This window comes from Saccostrea echinata, unplaced genomic scaffold (genome assembly GCF_033153115.1).
Source record: "Saccostrea echinata isolate AGI-Se365-2 ecotype Australia unplaced genomic scaffold, CSIRO_AGI_Sech_v1 ptg000084l, whole genome shotgun sequence".
NCBI classification, from domain to species: Eukaryota; Metazoa; Mollusca; class Bivalvia; order Ostreida; family Ostreidae; genus Saccostrea; species Saccostrea echinata.
The window spans coordinates 863,050-886,526 of NW_026889833.1; the positions used below are offsets into that span (position 1 = coordinate 863,050).

General features: G+C 31.3%; 2 protein-coding genes across 3 annotated transcripts; one reads left to right on the plus strand and one right to left on the minus strand.

The window, feature by feature from the left end:
• Window positions 1–5,056: 5,056 nt before the first annotated feature.
• Window positions 5,057–10,815, plus strand: LOC133176900 (uncharacterized). Its single transcript, XM_061311958.1, has 9 exons — window positions 5,057–5,072; window positions 5,164–5,208; window positions 5,754–5,851; window positions 7,481–7,552; window positions 8,049–8,175; window positions 9,267–9,358; window positions 9,562–9,630; window positions 9,866–10,025; window positions 10,711–10,815. Exons 1-9 carry the CDS (start codon window positions 5,057–5,059, stop codon window positions 10,764–10,766), a joined length of 735 nt encoding a protein of 244 aa, XP_061167942.1. The 3' UTR covers window positions 10,767–10,815.
• A 1,029-nt stretch (window positions 10,816–11,844) lies between these two features.
• LOC133176894 (uncharacterized) lies at window positions 11,845–23,446 on the minus strand. Of its 2 annotated transcripts, none has more exons than XM_061311951.1 (4): window positions 23,170–23,446; window positions 13,677–14,275; window positions 12,653–12,797; window positions 11,845–12,482 (listed from the first exon to the last, which is right to left on the minus strand). In XM_061311951.1, the coding sequence occupies exons 1-4, from the start codon at window positions 23,171–23,173 to the stop codon at window positions 12,442–12,444; spliced, it is 789 nt and encodes a 262-aa protein (XP_061167935.1). In that variant the 5' UTR covers window positions 23,174–23,446; the 3' UTR covers window positions 11,845–12,441. The 2 variants fall into 2 exon arrangements, with proteins under 2 accessions (XP_061167935.1, XP_061167934.1); XM_061311950.1 differs by having other exon boundaries at window positions 11,845–12,485.
• Between the last annotated feature and the right edge of the window lie 31 nt (window positions 23,447–23,477).

Consider the following 23,477-nt stretch of genomic DNA (forward strand, 5'->3'; position numbering starts at 1 on the left):
TCTTTCACGACTTTTAAAACATTTGTATTTCTTTTCCTGGCTTTTGTAATTATTTTACATTGTTCTGATTCAGATTTTGATTTCAACCATTCAGATGTTTTATTATTTTTAAACATGATAATGCTCTCCATTGTATTAATATTGTAAGTAGGAGCTTTTGCAATGTTAGAATCTAATTTTGACATAAGCCTTTCTACATTTATATTGTTTGGAGGACATGACTGGCTATTTAAAAGAACATCTTTGGGTGGGTCATAAAATTTACCCCCATTTAAAAAATCCTTAAAAAGCTGCTCACATTTTTCTTTTAAAACAACACAAAGACATTCTAAAACATGACAAGTTCCAACATCATTTGCAGTTGGTAAAAAAAGATATGATGACACTTCATCATAAAGAGTTGGACCACAGAACAATCGTATTTTGTTGTGTAAAAGCAATTGAGGATTTTCAATACAGGTTTCAAGAAAATGAACAACTCTTCTATACACACTTCCCATTTCAATTGCAGAAGTAGAAACTTCTGCACAAGTCCAATAAGGTTGTGTAAAAAGTACATTTAGAATTCCTAGTGCACGTAAAATACATAAAATACTGTTATCTGCAAGAGCTGTACAAATGTAAGTATGAATATAATTTAAAGAACTCTTTGATTCTTTTAGGTATGTTAAAATATGTTCATGAAGATAAAATGTTCCTGCTGAATTGTAAAACAAAGTATTGAATCTGTTTCCCCTAAACTTCATAATTGGTACCCTTGAAATATTCAACTTGTCTTTCAAATATGTTGCAGCAAGTAAGGGGTCACCACATCCATCTTTGTGAAACAATTTCGAAACACAACGCAATAAATACATGGTTGCACACTCATTATTATTTGTATCAAATTTTATTTTATGATCTTTTTCTAGTTTAGATATTTCTTTCAGGCAAACATCCGAAAATTGCAAAAGAGGATGCACAGAACATTTAAAAGAATTTATAGCACAGTCATGATTTGAATGGCACTTTTTTTCAACCTCCAAAATGTTATTCACTTTTTGCTCTGTAGCACTTCTATCTGTCATAAAATTACTCACATTTTTCATAATATTAAAATTGGGGTCTTCTGAGTCAGTACATGTATCATTAAAAATTTCTTTCAAACAACTAACATATGTTTCTGCTTTGCCATCTACAACCTCCCTCAACCCAGCTGTAAAAGTTTTTTCATTTGTGGAAACTTCCACTCCATAATAATGTTTTCCTTTCTTTGTTGTTGCATCTCTGTGAATTGTTAAATTATTTAAGTCTTTTACTTCCGAACAAATATGAGCACGACTAATAATACCTAGCTCACTACTTAATTTTGCAACAGTTGATGGATGTGGCAACTCCTCTACACAAACATCCACTAGACCTAACACTTCTTCAATAATGGGATTAATATGTTGAGAAGGAATATTTCTACTTCTAAATTCATATAAAATTTTTCTTAATTTGAAATGGTACGGATTGCCTCTACATTCAGTGTTTCTGAAATTTAATATTTTCTGATTTTCATTTTCTTCATCATGTTCATAGACATTATCTTCCAGAGATGATTTTAAGTTTTCAATTTCTTCTCTTAAGGCATTTATATCCGTTTTTATCGTGTTACATTGGGTACCAACAGTAGTAAAATTTTTATTTTGTTTATTTTTTTCTCTGGATGACACAGACTCTTTAAATTTTATACGGAGGCTGCTGATTGTGGCCTGTAATCTTTGAATAGTGCGTTGATTTCTCTTTAACTTCTGATTCAGGACATGTACTTTGATATTTTTTAGCCTTTTTTTTACTTTTTTGTTTTCTTTTCGCAAATGCTCACAATCAGCACAGGAATCGTGTTCAGTTTTTTGTCTTTTATTTTCTTTTTGTACACTGTCAACTTGTTTTTGTTTCATAGAAGGCAAAATGAATTCTAACTTTAATTTTTCTAAATACTTGTCCTTATTTGGAAATTTCTTAAGTCTTTTAATTTCATTTAAAGTTCGTTTTGCTTTTGTAAATAAACTTATGGGATTTACAAGGTCCTTTTCTATTTGAAGCACTTTACAAATTTCTTCATGAAATGCTCTGGAATCTCCTTGCACCTTTTGAAAAATGTTCTGAATGTCAGAATTATTTATCATGTTGGTGAGTTTCACAACTATAACGAAATATTTACCATATATGCTGTAAATGATAAGCATAAATTTCCATGTCTTAACGTATATATGCATGTATTTTTCTGTATTTAAAACAGAAGAAAATATTTTATACATGTATTGAGGCTTACAAAAAAGAAAATAAAGGTTTGTTTCCACTTATAGCACTGACCCTTATTTTTGTCTATAAAGCTACACAAACAAAAACATACTGGTCTACCTATCCTACTTTTTTCAAACTGAAAGCGGAATCAAATTTTTTATAGGCCTTATAACATACTCTATTATATACCATGGGAAACTTACACGCTAAGATAAGGCAATAGCAGTGCAGATAACAGAGAATATTTTTCTTTCCAATGAAATTTGTGCACAAAACACACACACAAAATTAGGAAAAGGATAAGTACCTATTTTCTGCATATATGGTACTGGATTTGATTCTGGAATTATGTCTTCTCTACAAAAAATAAAACCAAAAAAAAAAAAAAAAAAAAATTAAACTGATGCATAAAGTTAAAATAATATTACTTTATTACGATACATCCAGTATATATTAACTTATCTTTATTAATTTCAATTATTATAACTGTGATTGTTATACTGTAATCATCATCATAAATAGTGAAATAAATTATCATTACTATAAATATTTATTTATAAGTAAAAGAAAACATGTAAATACAAATATTATAATTATTAAAGAACTCTACATACCTTATGTGGGCTTACCCATGATGATATAATATAGAAACAAACTATAAACAGCTGATTGAAAAGGGACGTAATTAAAAGAACAAAATACCGCTTCAATATATTTAAAAATGATTGACAAAAATTGCTTCATTTATATCACTTGTGATTTTTCATATATATTTTTTTCATATTTCCCCATCTATTAATCAATGATAGAACTTGCAAGAAGCAGAAATACCTGTGCAAAAAAATATTTTTTTGTATTCTACATTTCAGTCATATGTTTTTAAATTCTATTTTCTTTCAAATTAATCAAGTAAGTAGCATAAACTTAATAAAATAATCAAACCAAATACCTATACATGTTTAATTTTACTTACCTACACAATGTCACTTCCCAGGTAATGTCCTGCGTCGAGATATATCGAAAGACTGTGTGGCGCGTATCTGATTGCACGGACTCCACTCCACAAATCACAACTTCCGCTGATTTAGAGTTATCGTTCTTTGCCGCCCCCTAGCGTTCAGTAGAAATGCTAAATGACGCCATCGTTTACGATGAAAACGGAAGTAAACATGCCCTACATTTCACTTTTGCGTGATGTAAAAATCGGGTCGGAAACGTATCTCGGAAGTCGCGTATTCCTTCGCTACCAGGGTTCCATGCGAAATTCTTACAAAACATTCAAAAGACCAAGGACAATTATTCATTACCGAGAGATACGTTTACTTTTCTTTCTTTGCAGAGGGCTTAAAAGAAATAAAAAATAATTACATCTACTCTACAACGTACACTGTACATGTTTTTCATTTATTATTGCACAAGATCTTTAGTCTCGTTCAACCAGACGCTCGGCTGTCTCCGTAAATTCCGACGTCTTGTGACGTCACAGTCTTGACTGTGTCTCGTGCGGTTTGACGTTTGAAGAGGCGGATCCATCAACGTTAGAAGTGTAAGATGTGTATAGGTTTTTGATGGTACAACTGCGCTCGCCCCAACGGTCACACCGTAAACATATTATCTTAATTGTATGCGATAATTTTCATTTGTATCCGAGAGATTGCGTATTGTTGAGTTGTTTTGTTCAGTCAATATACCTAGCAAAGTTAGATTTAAGAAAATATTTTAAACATTTGCTGAATGAATGTTTCCCGCTAAACTCCAAACGAATTATGAACCGTTCACAAATAAAGCTTTGATGTGATAGGAATAACTTTCGGAATTCCCGAGGATTCTAACTGTGTCCTGTTATAAACAGGATTACGATTCTGAATGCATCTCAGTCAATTATCATACTTTTTGAGCTTTTCACGGTAGTTTTAAATTATATTTTAGATTCATTAGATTATAATCTTTGTCTTTTTATTTGTTTTAAAATGAACACTTAGCCCGTCCTATTTCAGGCTTCCATAATTAATCGGAAAAAAATTGAATCTTCAAAATTCAGCTTATCAGCTTCTCAAATTCCAGTTTAAGCTTTACGTGGAAATTCAGAAAAAAGATTGAAAGTTCTATGAATGAAAGTTCGATACAATGATTTTGTCATCAAAAACTATTGTTATGTCGAATGGTATCTGACGTTTTTTCATACTAATTGTTAGGCCATTATTTAAACACTAAATTGTCTACGGATTTTTCCGTTTGACTAATCATGACAATGTGCACACGGCTGGTGTGACCGGTCGTCAGGGGTAACTTACTCCTCCATGGCACCTACTTCCCACTTCTGATATTTTTTTTAGAGGTCTGTGTTTGCTCTGCTCCCTATCTGTATTGTTTCAATGGACTTTCGAGTTTGATTATTGTTCGTTATCTCCATACTTCACTAAAAGAACAACAGGGTTAAGTTAACTAAGGTGTGTGTTGTTGCCCATGGTCTTCTTTTTGTTTTTGTCAATGTCAACCAAACAGTGACAAGTGACCTTTCTTGATGAAGTTCATAGCCAGGTAAGTAAGATGTAATATAGTAATTATCATGTCCTTGTTCATGTTTGGACCTGTTGATACAGGATTATTTCCCCTGATAGCGTCATAACGTTATCTGGGATTTAGATACAGTATACTTGGAGGATAGGACATACTCGTAACGTCTAAGGAAAACCTTGAATTTTAACTATAGAGGTCTTTATATACACTTGTAGAGAGGATTACAATTTCATAATAGAAATTTAGCTTGAAGATAAACGTTATTATGAAGCCTGAAATCGGTAAGATTTTATTTTAAATATTTAATTGAATAAGAATTCGATTTCAATTAATTGAAAAACAATATAAGAAAGATCTTTATTTTCATCATAGGAACTACAGGGGTCTTAGTTGTAGCATTAATAGTCCTGTGTTCAGGTAAGATTAATAAAAAAAAAAATACATCGAATACTTCTGGATAAAATGAAGGCTGATATGACCATTGATGGAAGTGTGGCAGAAGTCTGAAATATTTTTCAAAGCTGATGATTTAAATAAATCTGGAACCATCTTGCATGAAAATAACATGGATTAGGAATTCAATTTATGAAAAAAGAAATGTGGAGATTTCTCTCCAAATTAGATTGTTGGTAATTTTTCAGGATCTGCTTACCTTCCTAGTGACTAATCATAAAATTCTTAATACAATCATGTTCATTCTGATTTCAAAATATTCTAATTCAAAATAGATTACAGTTTTGAGACAAAAGAATTGGCTTAAATATTTAACAAACATTAATTTGCATTACCAGGATTTATCTGATTTACTGAGTACAATGGATGATATCATTTCTGTGCTGTATGATCTAGTTTTGATTTTTTTTTTTTTTTTACATTTTATCCAATGTAAGACACAAAAATAAAATGCAATGTTCAGTTCATTATTTGTTTTCTCTCTATTTCACATTTTCTTTTTTCTAAAGTTGGATTTTCAAAAGCTGGTCAAAAATGTATGTACTGCAACAGAGCAGCCAACATCAGCGATTGTTCGACAAACATTATTGAGTGTTCAGATGCCGAGGTAACTCAGAATAATTAATGTATTGTTTATGCTGGATTATTTTTTACAGAGAATCTTCTTTTAAAAATTCTCATTTGACATATATGAGATTGTGAGGGTGTTTCAAATAGCGTTTTTGGAAACGGTGCACTTTTCCGTTTTTACCCTGAAATTTTCAAGCACTGCTCAATCAGGTAATATTATTCTATAAATAAAACTTCAAAAGTGTTACTGTGTGTGTCAAAGAAATAAAAGGAAATCAAAAAGAATGCACACGAATTATTTTATGCATGTTTTGTAAACATTCAATTCCATTCTTATAAATTTAAAGCTTAGTACGTATAGTTGGAACAGGGCCGTAGCTTCCATTGTGGCAATGAGGCAACTGCCTCACTAGATTTTTCACCACCACCACCCCTTTCCATAATCAACAATACACTACAGATAATACGTACAACTAATGGCATTTCTTTTAACATTTTAAGCAGTTCTATAATGTTGAATTGAAGTTTTAAAGAAATAATAGCAAAGTTTAATAAGATGCGCTTTCACCTTTAAATGTTTCAAAAAGTTTAGTAAACATACAAACTCTTTCATATTCTTTTAAATATGTAGTATCATGCTGAAGTCTTAAATAAAGAAACCAGTACAACAAATGAAATTTCATTGCATTTTAAAACCCCCAACTCATTTTCTATCGGAGTGACCGCTCGAGTGACACTACCCGGAATCTGTTGGGGGCTTAAGGCAGCCCCAGACTTCTTGCTGCTATTGTGCATGTATGGTTTTGCCTCACTAGAATTTAAAGTCAAGCTACGCCCCTGTGGAATTTTTTAATGAATGCAAGCGTCTGTCGCTTTTCAATCTAATTACAATTAGATCTTTCACGTTTCCGTCTTCTGGTATCACGCTTGGTCTAATTTTAAAACGATTCTTCATTTTTAATTTTGAAGATTTGTCAAAAAACTTAAATTTTTTATTAATATTACTTAATAATGAAAGATATAGCATAAAATATGGGTCCCAAAATGCAAACTTAAAAGCCTAAACACATAACATGAAAATTTTGCATAGGAATTCCTGGAATGAAGTAATCATTTTGTTTTACTTGCATCAACCAGAAGCCTTTTCAATAATAATTTTGAACTTTATTAAAGTATATCTTTACTGTATGAATAATAGTAGAAGTAAAGTTTTTTAAAAAGGGGGGGGGGCAAAAGAAGCATTTTTCTAAGCATTGAATTTCAATGCAAATAATCACGTAATCACGTTCTCAGAGGAAGTGGATTAACTGAGCAAAAAGACTACAACTTTGCTATCATTGTGAGTGTGTAGAATTCTAAACCTTGCACTAGTTATAACTTCATTATTAATGAACATTTATTATTAAAAAATCAACAATATCTGTACATGTGCGTGTACTTTGGAATTGATTCAGTCAAAGAATTTACTTGCATAATTCTCTTGGGATAGTTCGTATGTATAAATTTATTTTAAGAAAAAACTTGAAGATTGAAAGGCAAATTTAAATTAGTTAAAAAAAGTAAACTTTCCGCTACATGAATTGAGCGCTTAAAGTACACATAAAGAGAATCAAATTTAGACATATTTAACAGTCCTTGATTTAATTTATGGCTCTTTTATTTACAGGAATGCTATTTAGAGAAAATCACCACACAGGAACTTAAAACGGCATATGTTGCTGGATGTCGATCAAACTCGGTTTGTGGACATTTCCAAATTACTTGAGGGATATTGAAATATTGTTTTATTGTTTATTATACTTACCTAGACTAGTATACATGTATGTAATACCATTGCTAGAAGTAAGTGTTTTGTAATGTTGTTCAATAGTATATTGAATATAATTATATCTACTTTCATACATGTACATAGTATCCTTTCTGCTAAAAAATTCCTTGTTCTTTCTTAAAATGACAAGCCTTTACAAAACAATCCTTCCTCCATAATTTAGAAGAAGATTTTACTGTAAACAGGTTATTTTTACCCTTTCACACTTGCAAGCAATTTTGCCTCATTTTTCGCCCGGTCAAAGTTCTGTTTAAGAAATTATACTGTCTGAACTCGCCTAGTCCTAAGTTCGCCCACTTGTGTGTACGGTGAAAGGGGCAAAACAGAACGGAGCCGAAATTTTCCTTGTATTCAATATATGTATACACTGAAAATATATTAATTCAGTCTCTCCTCTTCACGAAAGGTGTGTGCACTTATGCAAAGCTTGGGTAGCGGACGGAAAAGAAGTGACTACACTAACTGTGTAGAGTGCTGTAACTCGGCACCAACCACAGAACACGGACCTTGTAACGCTAATCTGTGTGGTGAAAGTAAGTCAAACATTTGTTGAATTTACATCGTTTTGGAAAGCTGAACCTTCTACAAATAATATCATCATCAAAACTACGTATATTAAACTTTTCGCCAATATTTCTAGAGCTAAATTAATAGCTTTGATTTATTCCAGTTACTTGTATTTATGGTCATGTTATATTATTCAAAAGCTTATTGCGTCCTTCTTTTTTCTGCATTGTTAGAAGCCCAGATCGATCAGGAAACTCTCATATTTTGGTCCAAAGTTTTGCAATTTCTGGATTACTTGTTATTTTGCAATATCTTTCAATTCTTCTGTCAGCATAGAGTAGAACTTCTAATACAAAAAAAATTCATTTTATGGATTGATGAAGAAACACAGACAAGATAACATTAAAACAGAAAGAAAATACAAATACAATTAATCCCTAATATCTGTTCTCAGAAGTGGGGGAGTAAAAAGTTAAACAAAATTCATTAAAGGAATTTAAATCAACTTTAAGACTAAATTGCATGGATGATGAGAAAGATTTGGTCAACTTGAAACTGTCTGAACTTGCGTAAATATTACACGTATCTTTTAAAACCTAATCAAAAAGTTAACCTGAATGACTTTTTTTTTAAATTTGTTTAGCAAACTTGAATGTTCTCTTTCAGATGTGAAGGATACATTCGTGTTCAAATGTCTTTTGTTCGGGACACACGAAAACTTTGTGATTGTAACATTTTTAATTAATTAATTTATTTATTTATTTATTTTGTTTTTGTGCCAGGAAGGGTATCTGACATATTTTTATCATAAAGTATTTAGACCAAACAAGAAGTTTGCACTTCCAGTTTCTTTAACCTTCACCTCGCCCAAATAACTTTTTTCATAATCAGAAGTCGCACAGTATGGTCAAAACTTAACTTTTATGTAAAACATGTAGGCTCCGTCTCTCTTGATCAAAATTTTTTTGAGCCATTTTAAAGTTGAGGACCTACAAAGATACCAAGAAACCAGAGAGAGAGAGAGAGAGAGAGAGAGAGAAACCACGAGAAATGCCTCAGTTTTATTCTCTCAATACAGGAAGCACAATGGGAATTAATGAATTGTTTGGGTTTTTAGAGGGGGTAACAAAAGCTGGATGTTTAGTTTGTGATGATTTGGTGAGAACGAAAGGAGGCTGCACAAATCGCCAATTGTGTCAAGATACACAGGTATTTCTTTAAAGTTCCCATTACCGACTACGGTAATTTTATCTGCTGTTATATTTTCACATCTATGTAAATGATACTGTAGTGGAATAAATTATCGAAAATATGTTCAAAATGAAGCACATGGAACAAGAAAAAAGATAAGTATAAATATATTCATACCGGACGTACATGTTTTCCATTATATTTGAGACATATTTATTCAGGTTTGTGGAACAGCAATCCACATTGTTGGAGGGGATGTGCTGTACAGATATTTCTGTGAAGAGAGACATGTAAGAACATGAGGATTTTTTTTTTCATTTATAATGTAACGGTGACTTATTGTGTATTTAGTACAGTGTATCACATTTCAAAGGAATGTCAAAGATAACAAAATAATAAATAATATTGGACGCTCTTTGTTTTGTGTAAGAAAACAAATATGAACATTGTTATAAAATGTATGTAATTTAATTTTGAAACAAAAGTTTTGTTTTGTTTTTTATTTATAGAACTTTTCATTTTCAGATATGTGCAGCTGCTTTGCAGAATAACGTGGATGGCCACATTATAGGAGCCTTGAACAAACGAGTCAACAGCGCTGAAAATCAGGGTCTTGTCGTCTGCTCAGCCTGTTGTTTTGGCAACGATTGTAATCAAGAAGGCTGTTTAGAGTTGAAGAAAAAGAGTGAGTATTCATGTAGTTGTAGTGATAAATAAAGCCGGTAGTTTCCTCAGTGTTTGAGAAAGATATCAAGGAAATTAAGCTTAATCCCTTTTGAAAGTGTAATATACTTATATTCTACACATTTTGTCAAAAATAAACTCCAAGATAAGAAAATTATTGGAACATGCACATCAATCGTTTCATTTGAATAAATTATCTTACAGAGGAAAAAACGCGACGACTTTAAAAAGTCATAATGAAGAATATATATATATATTGATAAGTACTTAAGTTCAAAGACTATGAAATTTGAAAACTGGCAAATTTTGAAAAAAAAAATTCAATGGGGAGTTCAAAATGTAACGATATTGTTTTTGATAATTATATCCTCTCATAGATGTTCAGACCTATTGTTATAAAATACAATGGAATCATTATTCCTCAAGGGGGATTAATGTTCATGGATTCTATGAATTATCCTTACCAAGGAATTAATGATAACTTTCTCAACGTGTTGTCTATATATACGAGATACATCACCCAAGAAATCATGTTTCCACGATCCAGTACCCATTTTTGATTTCCATGAAGATTGATCTTCGCAAATTAAACGATATACTATCATATTATGTAGCTTTAATTCATTAGCATAGTAAATATTGTGTAAGGAATTGTAAACAAATGTTTTTTGTTTCATTTTTTCCAGATATCACTGTGGATATGCTGGGAACTAGTCCTACTGTGTTACCTACCGCTGGGTAAATCCTATGTTTTCATCTCCCGTGTCAAAGTATTTTAAATTTGTTGTATGCAAATTTCTTTGTATTAAAAAAATTAAATGTTGTGTGGTTTCTCTCTCTGCATAATGGATAAATGCAAAATAAGTTCAATTTAAAAAGTTTTTCAGGCTGTTTTAAAAAACAGAAAAAATCTTTTAATTTTGAAATAGAATTGTGTTTTTTTATGTTGTCTAAAAATATTGCTGAAGCACCAACTATGCAGAAAAGATCTAAAGCAGAACTATTGAATATTAAATGAATATAATAAATTTTTCTGATATATCAAGTACAATGTTAAAGGTGAGGTAACAAACAGTGATAAATCTCGTAAATCCAGTAAAGAATACGGTACGTGAACATGTAAAAACCAGAGGAGGGATCAGGTGCCTAGAAGAAATATGCATCCCTTAAGCCCTCTATATTGATCAGTTAAACGGAGTAATCCGTACATGTAGATCACGCATGACAGAACGATAGTTTGTATTTGCAAACAGAGTCATTATAATGACCATAGAATTTGCACAATGCTGACCTTTAACGAGATATTTGAAAACCCTGTTCCATCAACTTATCTGTCTGAAGACGTTCACTGTTTAAAATTGAATTGTATTCAGAATATCTCTTGAGTATCAAATCAGTTCGGAGACATAAACAACAACGGTGATTTGTTCAATCAAGATTAGGTTTATAGTTCAACATAGTCATCATACCTTCATCTGACCAATCATAAATTCTTTGAGTGAGAGCTACTGCATTAACATATATTTTTGATGAAACAAATCTAATAAGAGCCTCACTTTTGTGCACCATCTTTAATTTAATATTTAGTTATGAATATTACATTTCTTCTACAGGCAGCTTTTATACTTAAAATTCATTAAAGCAACTTAAACATGAACAATTGAAATATATTATCAAAATCTTTATACATGTAATTCCATTGAGAGATCTGGCAGATAACCTTAATAAAGATTGTTAACAATGAAAACATTTACAAATTTAAAATAAGATGTACTTAACAAAGACTTTAGATAATGAATATGAAATGAATTGAACTGCTTTAGATATTTGAAACATTGCGGTGATCATAAAACAATAGACATTAATGGCATATATCTTTGCATGGTTCAAATTGGACATAAATATGAAAACATTAATTGTGCAAGGGATATATGCAAGAAGAAAGTATGTGACAGAGCACACATTCTTTCCGAGGGCACAAAATAGTGGCATGAATAAAGAGGCGGTAAGACATCTCAATGTGTTAATAAATAATGTATACAATTATTGTGTTAAATAATAATGATGAATTAAAAAAAAACAATGCAAACATTATGTTTATTTCAAGAAAACGTACATCAATCGGGATACCCGAAATTTCTTTAAAAATTGTTCTTAATTCTTTATTTTCACAAATGGCGGATGTACTCATGTTTTACTTGCGTTCAATTGAGACGAAATTTCACAGCCTGTGATGTTTTAAGTAATTATATTTATTTTACCCTATTATTTTCAGTAATAGTATATAATGAGCTCCTACAATAAATACAAAACAAAGACATTATATTCAAATTTTGAAAGTCATTAGCCTCTCTGTGTTCCATCTGACATTTTTTCCTTCATTCCAAGTTGCCAAGTTGTTCTTTTTTCTGAGGTATTCATCTCTTTAGAGAAAAAGATGGAAATGTGTCTGTCAAGTCTGCTAAAAAATTTAAAAATATATATATTATTGATAAAAACAAATACTAACAACGTTGCATATATAACAGCTAAATTAATAATACGAGATTATATTCGTAAGAAAATCATGAAGAATTAAATTGTAATTTTTCAGGTCTCATAATGCAGTGGGTTTTTTTTTTTACGTACCGCAGCCTTCAGAACAACTTGACCGAGGTCCAAGCTTGCAGAAATTGCTTTCACAATGAAAAACGAAACCATAACAATCTTTACAATCTTCGTCATGCAAACACTTGGTCGTTCCGGTAAGTGAAATGGTTTTAGCACAATTTACCTGTAAAATAATCATTGTAACTTTAGATTGGCTGTGATAAACATACAGGACTTATTCGGTACATCGACTCCTATCCTCTCTTGGAGTACTATATAGTAGTTCATGTACATGGTATTAATCAAATAACACACTGTTTTCGCAATTCACATTACCAAACTTATTTTTATCATGATTATGTAAATTTGGATCATAATCATACGTTTAGGATAACCTTTAAAGCTATCAGTTATCAAGACAACAGAGTTTATATTTTTTCTATCTAATATTAATTAGAGAAGTACAAAATAGGTTTCTTTTTTAAATGTACTTTAGTCCGCGTTTGTTGTTTTATATTTGGTTAAGTGTTGGTCTTTTGATCTGTACACAAAATTTTATAAAATGTTGAAAACAATGTCATTTGTGCTCCTGGATAAGAAAAAAATTCTAAAGATTTCCACATGCCACATGATGTGTTGTGTAAAGACTAGAAACACTGGATTTCCTCCCTTTATATTCCAGACTCACTATATATATGGAAACGTGCACATCAAATAGTAGAAATTTGAATACTCCGCTGTGAACAAGTCTGGTCGGAAAGGGTATTGGATATCAGTTCCATCAGTGGTTTTAAATACTGAACACGTAGTCGTGTTTTTATAGAAGATATCAAAATATTACTCCAAGATGACTCTTGGACCCTACAATCGTGCAATGAGTGTAATTTATTTTTATTGTGTTCACTTCGAATTAATTGATAGAAAGTATTATATAAACAAAAAGACGACTTTTTTATTGTTTAAATAGAGACAAGAATATGAAACTTATTTCGAAAAAAGTAACTTCAACGTGTTTTGGTTGTGAAAATGTACTTCGCCAGATCTATAAATAGTAAAGACGTACCCCGGATGGAAAATATCCTTCTCTCTGAGTTAGAGGATTTCTCGTCTTTTTCTCATTCGTTTGGAGACCTTCAGTATTGTACTGGTCTTCACTGCCTTGTAAAAGGAGGTTGGACAGTAGGTTTTCAGAATTTGTTCCTTGTTCATAGGTGTGCCAAACACCTGAATCACCCATATCAGAGGATGGTGCATCTGATAGCATGTTATTAAAATCCAAATCTGGATTAAGATCATCATTTGGTGTACTTGGAAAATCTTCCAGATCAAATGGATCATAGAGTTTGGGTTCGTTGAATAACACCTCTGAATTAGTATTAAACGTATTAGGTTTATTATCCGACTGAAATTCTTTTCCATGAAATGAATTTTCATACAAATCATTTCTCTTTCTTTTCCAAAAGTGAAACTTTTTCCAAACAGGTATTTCATTTGTTTCCTTTTTATAAGGCCCAAGTAGAGGATCCAAAAAGGTCGAATCCCTCGTTTTTGGTGCGACAATTCCAATATTATGGAAACCAAACGGTAAAACAACATCCAAAGTCACAGCAATCAGGATAAGCAGTCCTGCTTCAACATTGAACCAAAAATATAACTGATGGCCTAAAAATTAAAAACAAAGGCTTAAGTAAAACTTGAAACATGTGAAATATTGAAACTGACAGAGCAAACTGTTATCTATGGCTATCAGTTATGGGACAATATATCCAATAAGAATTTAAAAGATCTTGTTTTTCTTGTATCAAAGGTCAGTTGGAATTTCAAACTGAAAAGAATAGATGTATTTGTGATATTTTTGAGATTTGATGAATGTCATTTTTGATATTTATGTAAGAGTAATGTTTTTTTCAAGAGAATCAGCAGTTAATATCATGCAGAGTTTTACTAATCAGCAAAGTAAATTTTTAATCAAAGTCTGATATGTTATACTTCAAAGTAAAAAAAAAATCTTAAAAAGTATTCTTTTAATAGAGTGTACACGCTTTGAATCATATTCAACAAAAAATTATATAAATCTTTTATTAATTGATTTATTGATGCTGAAATTTTCAACTTTTCAAAATTTTATAGAAAGATTATTGGTAAGCAAAGAGTGACATATGGATTTTTTATATGAAACACAACGTAATAATTCTTTAGGTAATCAATTAATTAATGAATGTCACACATTAATATTTCATTTCTGACATCTAATCAAATATATACCCAATTTGATTAAAAGACAGTGTTAAACTTGTCATTTCTGATAAATAATGGAATACATAACTGATTTGATTAAAACGACTGTGTTAATAAAGAGCCTAGCTTCATTCATTATTAGTTTGTTTCCATTTGGGAAATGTGCTTTGTAAAATTATTTCCTGTCATTCAGCTACATGACCTTCCGAGTTTCCAAAGGAAATGCACTCTATTGATGATGCACACAGTGGTGCATGTTAAAATTATTATGCTGATATAACCGAAATCCATGTACTGATCAATAGTAAATGTAACTTTATAAGTATTATATATCCTTTTACAAGTGTCACTTTCAAGGGTGATTAAGATCATACCATTAAATATTAATAGTGCAATATTCAGTATTATTTGGTAGTTTGGGCAGTCAACAGTTTTGATATTTTTTAGCTTATTATTCCCTTCCCCTACACTTTTACAGAAATATTCAGATATATTATACTTTCATGTAAATTTGTTGAATCTGATTCGTCGAGAAACATTTGTTATAAAGTACTATTACCCGCTGAATAATAAAGCCACGCCCTCCAGCGTAGCAACAGTCAACATTGCTTGACGACGGGTGATATTCAAAAAAAAAAATATTGAATGCGCAGAATTTATGCGCGTTAGGTTCACTGTAATATGTATTTGCATAAAACATTCAGTATAATATAATAAATATTGCATGTAGTTGAGTGCTCTCGGTTGACAATGGTTTTCTTGGGGTGAAAATTTTCAATGTTGCACTCAACTACATGTAATATTTATATATTGTTATCTGATTGAATAATTCTTAGCTCTCCGATTGGCTGAGATCGAACATTGTAGAAAAATTACTTGGTTATTATATGGAATACGTTATACGTTAAACCTACACGTGACCTTCAAGGTGAACATAAGATTTATTTCTTCTACATTGGACTAAAGATAGTTTGAGAACATCTTCGATACTGATACAAATTATTAGGATTGATTGATTGATTGTATATTGTTTTACGTCCCATTCGAGAATTTTTCACTCATATAGAGACGTCACCATAAACCGGTGAAGGACTTCAAATTTTGACCTTTACTCGGCACTTAGGGCCATTGAGCAGTGAGGGATCTTTATCGTGCCAACGCCTGCCGTGACACGGGGCCTCGGTTTTTAAGGTCTCATCCGAAGGACTCGCAACTTTCACTTCAAAGTGCCGAGCGCATGGCGAAGGAACAGTTGCTACCTATTTTTTATCGACTTAGGTCTGTCGCGGCCGAGATCCAATTTATTAGGAAAAGCAATTTCAACCACACTCGACTTCTAGTCAGATGAACATAACATTCAGACATTTTTATGCTCCCGGATCGAAAGATCCCGGGGATATATTGTTTTTGTCCTGTCTGTCTGTTTGTCTGTTTGTCTGTCTGTCTGTTGTCAACTTTACCCTTGCCCATAACTGTTGACTGGTTGGAGCTATGACTTTCATATTTCACATGTGTATTCCTTGTGACAAGACCTTTCTTTGGGTACCATCATATTTGACCTTTTGACATTGACTTTGGAGTTTGACCCACTTTTGCAAAATTTTATGAGACTTTAACCTTGGCCATAACTTCTGAACAGTTGGTGCTTGGGATTTCAAACTTCACATGTATATTTTTGGTGACAAGGCCTTTCTTTGGATACCAACCATTTTGATCTTTTGACCTTGACCTTGGAGTTTGATCTACTTTTGAAAAACTTTAACCTTGGCCATAACTTTTGAATGGTTGGAGCTAGGACTTTCATACTTCACATATGTAATCCTTGTGACAAGACCTTCCTTTGGACATCAACCACTATGACCCTTTGACCTTGGAGTTTGATCTACTTTTGAAAAACTATAACCTTGGCCATAACTTTTGAATGGTTGGAGCTAGGGCTTTCATACTTGACATATGTAATCCTTGTGACAAGACCTTTTTGGATACCAACCACTTTGACCTGTTGACCTTGACCTAGGAGTTTGACCTATTTTGAAAAACTTTTACCTTGGCCATAACTTTTGAATGGTGGATGCTAGGGATTTGATACTTCACATATGTAATCCTTGTGACAAGACCTTCCTTTAGATACCAACCACTTTGACCCTTTGACCTTGGAGTTTGACCTACTTTTGAAAAACTTTAACCTTGGCCATAACTTTTGAATGGTTGGAGCTAGGACTTTCATACTTCACATATGTAATCCTTGTGACAAGACCTTCCTTTGGACACCAACCACTATGACCTTGACGTTTTACTTTCTTTTAAAAAACTTAAAAAACTTTAACCTTCGCCCTAACTTTTGAACAGCTAGGTCCTTTTGCAGCTAGGTGTTTCAAATTTCACAGGTATATTCTTTCTTTGGGTACCATCATTTTTTTATCTTTTTGCCTGGATTTTGACTTGCATTTGAGAAACTTTAACCTTCGCCATAAGCTGCCGTACGGGGGCATCAGTGTTTAACAAACACATCTTGTTTACTTTTAATTTAGTTTGAAAATGTTCATTTAAAGGTCGATGCCTCCATCTTTTTTGACCCTCCAAAGTTCATGGACCCTATCCCACATCACCCAACAAAATGAGATTTTGCTGTTTGGGGAATTATCCTCTTTTTTCTTTGACTTTTCAAAGATTTTTTCAGGTAAATTGTCAATTTTGTCCTTCCTTTCCCCTACCTTTAAAATGGATGTAACGTGCCTGACATTTATTGTTTCTACATTGCAAAAAAAAAAATAATAAAAAAATAAATAAACAAATAAAATATTGAGAAACTATAAAATTATTACAATTGGTTATGTTTATTTTAACAATGATTTTTCACTGGCTAGGACTTCAACAAATATACAATAAAAGAAAGATATTATTGTTTGCTTAACGAGTTTGTATCATTTAATCATCGGATCATATGATAAAAGAATTGTTGCTTTTTTCTGTCCATTGGACGATATAGCCACCCTCAAAGTACAATAGCTGTATTCCCTTCGGGGTGAATATTGTAATCCTTAGGTGGTTAAATCCTCGTATTGACCTTAAGGAGGGATTCTTCTCGTGTTTATCATATTTAAAAATTAATGAAATTTTCGCAGATTGAAGAAGACAATATCACTAGGTGATGACATAAATTACATTATATTTGACCATTTAGTTAAAAGGTCAAGGTCATGTCAATGTCATTATCTTTTCCTTCTCATTAAGAATAAAAAATTATTGTAGCCAATCATTTAATGCTTATTATTATTTTAAAAGATTTAATCTTTTTCTTTTTACATAAAAAGTTAATACAACAAACGGTCTACCAGATGATAATATCAAATTGAGATAAACAGTTAAACTAAATAGATATTGGTTAACCCGAATTTCTTCTATTTTTCTTCTTTTTTTTTTAAGGAATACTAGCTATTTTAATATGCTTTGTATACTTAAAATTTTATTATTTTCACATATGGTGAAGTAGTCATGTAAAGGTACAAAATGATACAAAAACTAAAAGTTTTGACCGTTTAAGAAGAGAGAAAAACGTTTTTTACTGACTTTTTACTCATACCTGTTCTTAGAGTCCTTAGCTTTTAAAGGCTATAAGATTGCCATTTGTCTAGAAAATCATAATTTATTTGATATATCTTAAAACTTTATTTCATTATTATTAATTTCAGCTACTACAAAATTTTCCTTAAGCCTTCGGTTTTTAAAATGCCTTTTTTAATTTATTGTTCTCTAGTAATTTTAAGAAGCAGAAAAGGATATATTTCCATACGCCGCTATTCCGCCAAAAATATAGTCCCTACTAGATTTCAAAGTCAGTTTACCATTACTATCTTAAATTGTACAATTATGAAAAAGAAAGAAAAATATTATCTTTAAAAGCCTTAACATCTAAATATATAAGACCTGTAAGGAAATATACTTTGAGTATTTCATTAAGTCAGAAACCAGACAAGAATCCCTCCTTAAACACAGTAATAATTGTATAAATTTTCACCATATTTACATTAATGTTTTAAAGTGCAAATACTACCTAATTAAAAATATCTGTGTTTCTAAATAATACATCTCTTAAACACCGAAATTAGAGCATCATAAAAGTAAAAAAACCATTACACAGTTCACAGTCAAATTATTTATACCAATATTTTCTGAGCTTACGTACTGCAATGACATGTATGCATAAAAAAAATAATGATATCTTTTAGTGATATTTTCTTCTCTATCATAACTTGGGCACTGAATACGGTTTACTCATTTCATGTAAAATATTATACCCGTATCTCGTCAGCAAATAACCACACATGGAAATTCAGATCATCTTCTGCAGCTAAAAGGCTTTTTAAATCTATATATAAATAAGTTTTGCTCGAAATTTCAATTTCCCGTGGCCATAAATTCATTACCATTTCATCATGTGGATCTTCACTTCTTTACAACACAATCACAGTCCAAATTACAGAAAAAAGGTTACAAGCAGAATAAAATGAAAATACTAAATTGGTTGTTCTTATTGATTTTTAGGCCTCTGAGATGAAGGATTTAAGTTTATTATCTTTTAATTTGTTTCTAATTCTGTGCCTTTGTGTTCATCTTAAAATGTGTTTTATAGTATATTGACTAGAAATTTCACAATTTCTTTGGTTGTAGAAAATGCATATAGGATGTATCAAGGTCGTGAAATAAAACTCTACCTAAAAGATCAAGAAGATTTGCAAAAAAAGCATGCTTGAATTCCATACGTAATCAACGAAGAAACATGCATTGTACAAGCTTGGCACAAGACAATCTTTTGTCAAGAAGGCAAACCATTAAATAAGGTAGATGAAAAGGATGAAAATCAAAAAGATTGGAGAAATAAGTTTCTTCTCTTGTATACAACATTGAAAGAACCACTAGAGACTGATATTTAGAACAGAATAAGCAAAGGGAAAATTGATGATCTTACTCAGGTCGCTATGAATGTTCAGTGTACATGTTTTCAAAATGTTGGATTCATGTCTAGTCAATATTTTGCCAATAAAAGACCGTACTTCGCACAAGCTTAGAGTGCATTAAATATAATCGTAGAATGCTTAAGCTTTAGGCAATAGAGCCAGCTAACAGCTAAATTGTCTGATAAACGTGATGGCTTTAGTTTTTTTCCAACGTCATCTTTCCTTATTTATGAAGTAATATTCCGCTATCACCTGCATTTGGTATTTACGTCTTCAAACTTATTCAGTACTCAAAGAGCATGCTCCGAGTACGTTCACGTTTTAACCGAGGCATGCGACGGACAGATAAGTTGATGTTTCAAGGATTTTAACAACCTCGTTTAAATTAGTATATTGTAAATTCTTTGGTCGTTATAATGACCTTGTTAATAAATCTAACTCATTTTAATCATTGGGTCCTATTTCGGCTGATGTGTTTCATAGCAGTTGCTAGGCCTTTGATTTTATACTTAATTTTATTACGGAATGTTCAGTAAACCTGATCAAAACATAGGGCTCACGGTGGGTGTGGCCGTTCAACAGGGGATGTTTACTCCTCCTAGGCACCTGAATATTCTTGGGGTCCGTGTTGTATGCCTTGTTCACAGATTTGTATTGTTTTTAGATTTTTTGAGATTGAGCACTGTTCGTTATCTTTACCTTTTGTTATTCCATAAATGAAGATTATTTCAGATAGGTCATGGTGACTGAAATTTGATGTTTGTTAAGGTATATAACTTAGTTGTATAAAACACTTAAAGAGAAATATTTGACAATAATGTATCTCTGACCCATAATTTTGTTAATTAGAAACAGTAACAACTCAGATGTGGCAAGGTGATATTAATTGATAATTTCCCGCATATTCCAAATGAATTAAATTTCTTCATATGACGAAAGAATTTTAGAAGAAAACGATGCTAAATAAGAAAATTATTCATAAGTATCCTTTGCAACTGAAAAGTGCAGTTTACACGGAAAAAAATAACCAAAGAAAGTCAGTTTTAATCATTTTAATCTTTTCATACTTTTTAAAAATAAATTGTATACCTCTGGAGGCATTAAATGACAATGTTGTCTCACTGATTCGTGATTTTCGTTTGCTCTTTCTACTAAGGTTCTAATACAGGAGATATTGCTCAGTATTATAACATTTCTTCTTATTTCAAGCTATAAATTTAGATCAATCTAGTCGATACACGAAAAAAGAGAACTAAAATAAAAGCCTGCGGATATAATCATTTTCTTGATGTATGATACGACCTCTTCAAAAACCTTTATAATTTGAGGCCTTCAGTTATAGAAACAGAAGTGGAGAGATAAAAATAAGATGCCAGGCAGTGTGATACTCTATGAAGATAGCAATAATTTTAGACAGATATTTTCAGGAATGGGAAACCAGTATCTTTAGCGGAGACTTCCCAGATATTGATTGATGTCTAATTATTTAGATTTTCTACTGAAATCAGAGTGATGATAAGTATTTAGAAATATATCTATCTGGATGGGGAAAAAAGTTCATCAGTCCATAACTAGTATGTCGTACACTGATAAAAGTACTTTAAAGTTTATTTCCTTGAGTAGTTTGGCTATTTATCACCTACCTGATGCAGAATAACATTCACTCTTATCATTTACAGATTTCATGATTTGACTTCAAGCATTATCAGTTTTTGATTTGAAATTAAAGCTTGTCATGCAGAGAGCACAGAATTTATTACTTTCAGATTTAGATAACATGCATGTTTACGAAGAAAGAATAGTAATTTGTGTACATAATTTTGTTTAAAAAAAATCAAGACCATCTTATAATTGAAAACCAATAACTGTTCTAGCATCATTTCCTGAAAAGATTTTTTGTGTTGGATAACTGTTCTAGCATTTCCTGAAAAGATACTTTGTGTTGGTTGATGTATAAAAAGTATATAAAAAGAGCAATATTTAAAGGTAATAGAAAAAAAAACCTGGCAACCACTAATGATAAAAAAATCCACTATAAAATAAAAATAAAGTAACAATGTTGATATAATCCAGTCATTTAGCAACCACTGTGTTAAGCACGGATGATACACCATTTATTAATGATACAAATTATAGTATAGATGGAAATTAATGTCATCAACTATGATATAAACTTGTTTTCAAAGGTACAAGTCTGTTCAGTAGATGTAAAACGTATACGATTTGAAGCAAACATACTAGTATTATAATGGATGCAAAATCTTTATTTTGTTTGAGGATTTTATATCACTGGGACACTGCAAGGTCATGAAATATATACTAAGACATACCTTTAATGATAAAATGCAGTAATAGTGGACACATTAGCATCCATTATTGATACAGTTATCATAAATCTGCCTTAATGAAAGCAATTAATGATATAACACCCACTTAAGATGCAAAATATATCATTTATATGGAAAGCGATGTTATTAATTAATGATATAAACATATTCTATGCAAAACGAGAATTCATTATTATAGTGAAGATTAAAAATTAAGCAAAAATATCCATGATGGGTGCTAAAAGGTTCACTTTTTGTTTTATATTCCAAATTTTCGTGGAACAATATTTTCATATTTAGAATTTAAAAGCTAGAAAAAAAAATCAACGTTTTCTTATTGTTGTATATCATCTTAAAAATACAAATATAGTCGAGAAAGAAATATTTTTGCTAGCAGACTCTTATGTTATTACACGACAATAAAGTTTTCGCAAATAAAAAGAGATTTACAGTAAATTTCCCATTATTTACTTTTTACTTGAAAGCCTCCTTTGAAAGAATTCAAGGAGGAAGCATGACTGTGCTACAGCCTGTGGTCAAACTTACTTTATAGCGCTATATGACATTAAAGTAAACGCACACACTCATCAGTGTGCAGACTTTATATGAAATCATTGTTTTCAAATGAAAAATCCCTAAAATTAAGACACTGAAATTATTTTGTCCTAAATGTAATAAATTCTAAAAAGGTGCGCAAAACATTTTCTACAGGTTCTATTTTTGCTTAAAACAGTTTCTTTAGATTCCTCCTTTTTCACTAAGGTGAAAAAATAATTGACACATCAAATGAAATTAGGCCACATTCTATGAATATACTGATGCTATCAAACCACAGTGTAACAAGGTCATGTTTTTTTTTCAATTGTTTAGTACTAATGTTCTAATTTCAAAAATAAAAATTAAAATAAAAACAGATATATTATTCAAATAATGATAACTATTTCAATCAGAACAAGTATGAATTATATATTACTATTTATTTTTTTTTTTTTCCTGCAAAAAAAATAAATATTAAGGAAAGAAAAGTACTCACGCATATTGAAGTTTCAAATCACAGTCCTTTTAATCAGACAAAACGAATCCCATAAATACCTGCGGATTCTGTGTCTTATATCTATGTCGATTCTCAATGTAGTAACGATTTTCTTGACACGTGCGTAAATTGTGATGGATCATCCGATCCAAATTCCCTATCCCCACCACATTTGTCACAAGTCCTGACTCCAAGTGAGAATACCTCAACAGCTACTAGCAAGTGTTACTTCAACTGTTATATTTGTCGTCAATTAATCTCACAAATTTACAACGAGGAGCGTCCGTTGTGTATTTTTCCAAAATTGT

What these genes read in the sequence shown, in the direction of transcription:
- LOC133176900 (XM_061311958.1), top strand. An exon ending in ATTTCTGTGAAGAGAGACAT is followed by an intron (nt 9,631 to 9,865) that starts GTAAGAACATGA and finishes TTTCATTTTCAG; the next exon opens with ATATGTGCAGCTGCTTTGCA. An exon ending in TTTAGAGTTGAAGAAAAAGA is followed by an intron (nt 10,026 to 10,710) that starts GTGAGTATTCAT and finishes CATTTTTTCCAG; the next exon opens with ATATCACTGTGGATATGCTG.
- LOC133176894 (XM_061311950.1), bottom strand. An exon ending in AAGGATATTTTCCATCCGGG is followed by an intron (nt 12,798 to 13,676) that starts GTACGTCTTTAC and finishes ATTATTTTACAG; the next exon opens with GTAAATTGTGCTAAAACCAT. An exon ending in AAGTTGTTCTGAAGGCTGCG is followed by an intron (nt 12,486 to 12,652) that starts GTACGTAAAAAA and finishes TAAATTTTTTAG; the next exon opens with CAGACTTGACAGACACATTT.